Source organism: Carex rostrata, chromosome 30, assembly GCF_964058835.1.
Source record: "Carex rostrata chromosome 30, lpCarRost1.2, whole genome shotgun sequence".
In the NCBI taxonomy this organism is placed as follows: Eukaryota; Viridiplantae; Streptophyta; class Magnoliopsida; order Poales; family Cyperaceae; genus Carex; species Carex rostrata.
In genome coordinates, this window is record NC_135947.1 from 5186587 (window position 1) to 5192070 (window position 5484).

General features: G+C 33.8%; 1 protein-coding gene across 3 annotated transcripts; it reads left to right on the forward strand.

Moving 5' to 3' along the window:
- The first annotated feature begins 1330 nt into the window (after window positions 1–1330).
- On the forward strand, window positions 1331–4093 carry LOC144546827 (uncharacterized). Of its 3 annotated transcripts, none has more exons than XM_078295392.1 (5): window positions 1331–1724; window positions 2060–2299; window positions 2690–2773; window positions 2918–2987; window positions 3489–4093. In XM_078295392.1, the coding sequence occupies exons 1-5, from the start codon at window positions 1459–1461 to the stop codon at window positions 3822–3824; spliced, it is 996 nt and encodes a 331-aa protein (XP_078151518.1). In that variant the 5' UTR covers window positions 1331–1458; the 3' UTR covers window positions 3825–4093. The 3 variants fall into 3 exon arrangements, with proteins under 3 accessions (XP_078151518.1, XP_078151517.1, XP_078151519.1); XM_078295391.1 differs by having other exon boundaries at window positions 2858–2987; window positions 3489–4089; XM_078295393.1 differs by lacking the exon at window positions 2690–2773 and having other exon boundaries at window positions 2858–2987; window positions 3489–4092.
- Window positions 4094–5484: the final 1391 nt, after the last annotated feature.

Below are 5484 nucleotides of genomic sequence, written 5' to 3' on the forward strand. Positions count from 1 at the left end.
ACATTTTATTATAGATTAAACATCTAACGGTTTAGATCGACTATTTGTACTTTGAAAATGAAGATATTGCGTGAAGTAAAAATGTGTTTTACTTCGCAACTCACCGTAGCCCATCTCTATATGTATATATGTTTATATGTATATGTATATGTACATGTATATATTATACATATATTATAAAAATCGGAAAAAGAAAAGAAGATCAACAAGTTGTCAGAGTTTGGAAAATTTTGAATAAAGGCTAAGTCCTTAATTAGTGTTATATTTAGACTTGTGATATCCAACTGACAAATAAAATCAAAGTTCACCAAAAAAATAAAAAAAATAAAATCAAAGTAATCAAGAGTTACGAAATCACTTCATAAATATATCAAATGTCTTATTATTTGGCATACACTCTAAACAAGAAAACTTTTTCTCCATAAAATTATTTAAATAAAAATAGTAAGATTTCTAAATAATAAAAAAAGAGGACCTCCCATTGGGGGGGGGGGGGGGGTCTGGTTGCATTTCTGGACTACCCGTGAACCTGACGATCGGGGTATTTGAAAAAAAAACCAATACTGAGTTATTTTTAAAATTAAGTTTTCTTTTTAAGGTATTAATAAAAATGGCCGTCTCATAAAAGACGAACCTAGTGTATTTTAATTGAAAACTGGGCCGTCCAAGCTGTTTTATTTTGATTTGATTTTTAAATTATTTTACAACAATATTTAATTAGAAAATAAAAATTGAAAAACTTTATAATTATTTTTTAAACGCATGCATTTAGCTAGCTGACTAATATTTTAAAAATTACGAAATAAACTGACATTTTTACCTTTCGAGGGTATTTTAGTGCGCTCCAGAAGAAAGTACCTGTACCGCTTTGTGGATTTTTACCTTTCCAAGGTAAAACAAGAATCTCTGATTCTATCCAAACATATTCGTTTCCTTTTATCTTCAACTCATATCTTATCCGTTGGATCCGCCTTGAAGTGCCGCACGCACATAAATCAATCAAATTCAATTTACTGTCTTCTTCTCCTGTTCCAAGCGACCGTTTGAATAGAAAAATCTCTCTCTGGACTCGGTCTACTATCCTTAACAATTTTACGAGAAGCTGACATCTGCGCTCATTTCTCGTATCCTAAATGCTCTAAGAGTAAACAATATGATATACAGCAATTTTCTTTTCTGAACGGGCCCCGAGCAAGTCGTATAATGGACCGGTTTCTTCATTCAGCATCTTGACGAGATCACTGAAATGTGGGCCCCACCAAGCGGTCTATATTTTACAGTAGGGCTGCTATTTAATTTTTTTTTCGAGTCTCTCTAGGCACAGTAGTGTATTGGCTTCGCAAGAAAAGAGATTTCTGTAGGGTTTTAGCAAGAAAGAGAGACTGAGAGAGCCGATAGAATACAAGCGAGGTCGAAATCGCACCTCTAAACCCTTCTAGTTCACGGAGAAAGAGAGCGATGCCGACTCCATTGCTGAAATCTGAATCGATGGATCAAGCTCCAGTGGCAGTGGATTACGAAAAGTGTAGAGAGGAGAGGATCAAGTCTAACATGGAGAGGATGCAACAGCTTGGCATCCTCAATCTCTCACGAAATGTCAATAGTGCTTTCAAAACCCCTAATTCGAGTGCAAACCCTAAAAGACAGGTTCTTTTGCCGACAGATGGATCGAAGAAGAAGGTTGATTTATTAACCCCTTCTTTGCCTTCTAGGCGCTCTTCGAGGTATATATACTATCTATCGTTATGATTTTGGCGGCGGTTTTAAGACTTTTTCCGTCAAACCCCTGAAAGATAGAGTAATTAGAAGTACTAACTACAAGTGACACATCTTTGTTAAACATTTTGTTTAAATCCTATTGAAGAAACGAGCAATTTTAACTATGCATAAAATATACGTTCTAATCATGCACACAACAATGAATAAGTTGAATGTTAATAGTAAAATTAAAAACTTAATTGGACTAATAGAGGACATATATCCATATATCACTATCACATGCAAACATCAATATCTTATATAAAACAACATTTTAATTTTCCCGGTGTATAAAATTAAGGTTGCAAAAGGTGGCGCCGGTGAACTACACGGAAGTCCATGGCAAGAAAAGCAATGATGATCTTACCGAATCCGATGTAGCATTGATTGAAGAAGGAAGGAAAGAGGAGTTGTACACTGAAGAGCATGAGAAATTGATTGGTTCATGCGAGGCGCCATGGACCCTGTTTGTGGATGGATATGGTAAGGATAACAAGCGCATTTATGACCCGGTCAAAGGGAAAACATGTCACCAATGTAGGTACGCATTTTTCCTTTTTTTTAAACTCATTTTTTAGTTTCAGTTGCAGTAATTGGTTCTTAATTAGTCTTCCCTTGGAAAACTTTTACCATGGTACCATGTACCAGTATGAACTCGTGCTTTCTGTAATTTTAAAACTAACAGCTTTGGTTTTGATTTACTTCATTCTAACAATTGCAGTCCCCTTTTAGTTACTTTCTTTGTGTATATTTTTTTCTGGTTTTTTATTGCCATGCTTACCAGGAGAAATTAATTAGCAAATTTGGGTTCATTAGGGCTGATTCATATCATATTTGCGGCTATATTGTGAAATTGGTGCTTACTGGAGCCTCAATTGATATTGATTTCATTAACTGGAGTTTTGTTCGCTTAAAAATAAATTATTTCCAGGCAAAAGACTCTGGGTTATCGTACCAGCTGCTGCAAATGTCAAATTGTTCAGGGTCAATTCTGTGGAGACTGTCTTTATATGAGGTGAATTGTTGTGAATTTGTAATTGGTTTATTTTATAAGCTTCTAAAGTATATTTTAATTGTATTTATTGTTAATGTAATACAGATATGGTGAAAATGTTCTGGAAGCAATTAAGAACCCGGACTGGATGTGTCCAGTTTGTAGGGGCATTTGCAATTGCAGCCTATGTAGGCTTAAAAAAGGATGGAACCCCACTGGAGCTCTCTATAAGAAGGTAACCTTTTTTCTTATATTTTTATAGAAACTTGGTCCCATGCTGAGATGTGTAAATATGATAAATACCCCTGCAAAACGCAGATATTGTGAATACCCCTAGAAGATCACTGAAATATCACAAATGCCTCTGTAAAATTAATAAAATTTGGTCAATCTCTTTATCGAACTCTTATAGTTTACCACGTATCAATAGTAATTTGCTTGCTTGGTATTTACATATTAGGAAAATAATTGTTTGTCTTGATGAAACAAATTAACATCTTATTTAGAATAGTATTATATTGGGCACACGTGATGTTTTGATTACTTTCACTGGGGATATGTATGTTGACGGTCCCACTGGAGTACAAATGGACTTTTTTTCCCTTACGAATTTGTAAAGGGATGTGGTATTTACCTGAGAAATTGATTTCATTGTAGGGGTGTGATGAGAAACTTGGATACAAATCTTTCAAATATGTTCTATGTTTGTCATAATTTATCATAATTGCAAATGTAGGTTGTGAAACTTGGATACAAATCTGTGGCACATTATCTGATCGAAACTCGTCGGAAGCCAGCTAATTCAGACCAGGCACCTTCTTCTGAAATCAATGGTGCCATGTCAGATAACACAGAAGCTGCCAAAGAAAATGAGCCAAAACCTGAAATATTATCAGATGAGAGTTCAATAGTGGTTATTACAAATGAGAATAGTGCTATTAATGATGGAGAAACCATGGGAAAACGTTGTCGTCAGGTTAAGAGAAAGAAAGGAGAGGTGCATACTGGTAATTTATCTCCATCTCCTGGCCCAATTGCAACTAGGCTTAGAAGACGTCTTTACGGTATTTAAGCTGTTAAATGGGTTTGGAGTTTGTGTTGTCTAACAATCAGGGTTAGTGGATTTCTTTTGTTGGCTCAACAGCCTTTTTGTCTCTGTTATGAAATCAACTGCATCATGATGTAAGTTGCGAAGTTGGCTTCTTTTTATAGGGTTATTTTCTGTATGTTACCAATCCGGTATGGTGCTAATTGATATAACTAGGCTAAAATAGCTAATTTATATAACAATAGTTGATGTGTTCAAGTTAGATTTTGCATCAATTAAGATGTTTTATTTGGATGGAACATTTAAATTCTGAAACGATGCATGGAGTTAGCCGCGACTCAGTTTATGGATACGGAATAACAACAATTATAGATAGGGAAAAAAAAAAAGGTATGAATCTAAAAAAATTATAGATTGTTCAATAACAATAATTTCTTCTACTGGAAAAAAAGAAGAAAAAAATAATGTTAAATGTCTCTTCCAATAAAATTTGAAGAGCAAAACTAAGGTGTGATGTGCTCATCAAAAATGATTGGTGGGTACACTTCTAAAAAGTTGTTGGATTGATTTTGAACTACGGATCTAAATCGTTGAAATTTAAGAAGTTCGTAAATGATATATGTACATACAAAAATTTTAAAGTTTTGAATTCATTTAGAATATGGTCAAGCGGTAAAAAAAATGATGAAAACTAATCCATAAATCAATTAAAAAAATAGCTTATAAAATGTTCATTGTTTTGACCGCTTGATCATGTGCTAAATAAATTCAAAACATTAAAATTTTTGTATCTAAATGCATTACTCACGAAGTACTTAGATTTCAACGGTTTGAATTTGTCGTTCGAAGTCAATCTGATAGTCATTTGAAGGTGTGCTCACCAATTCTTCTTGGTGAGCACATCACACCCTAGTTTTGCTCAAATTTTAATATGTAAATTATATGAAGTGATTTGGATCATCCATTTAAATATTAAAAATTGAGACATGAACATAGAAGATCTGACTCTACATATAGTTTATATTAATATTTATGGTTTATTAATTTTTAATTATTTTTTGAGCAAATAACACTGTATCAACTTTTTTTTTATTGTCCAAAATTGTTGTTAATTAGTTAATCTCATTGATTGACAATAGTCACATTTCGTTGGATGGAGCTGCTGGATCTTTTATTATCTCTCTCTAGGCTCAAATGGGATTGCCAATAACTTGCTTGATTTTTCTGTAAGATGAAAATCTTGAAGCCTCGTGGGCCTTAATATTGAAAATAAATAGCAACATTATTTCTGATTTTCGAAAAATAACAAAATTAATTCTGAAAGAAGTGTCCTTTGAACACATTGAAGTGCATGCGTTCAGATGTTAAATCCAATAATATTCAAAATTCGAACGCCTTATGTCTGAAAATCTAAACACTTGGGTCCCCACAATTTTTTGAACAAATGCATTCATATGTCAAGTATAAATTCAGATGTCAGAGTGGGGTTAAAATACCCCCAACAGCTCATACCCCAAGAGTATCTTACTATCTGAACCACATATTTAACTTCAAATCAACGATTGAGATTGCCTCTGCTTCAGACATTTCATTTCCCCAAACTCACGTGCTTTCTTTTTCTCTCCTCTCCAGTGGCTTCTTTATTGGCTCCTCTTTTCCTTTTGAACAAAACTCACTCTCCTCC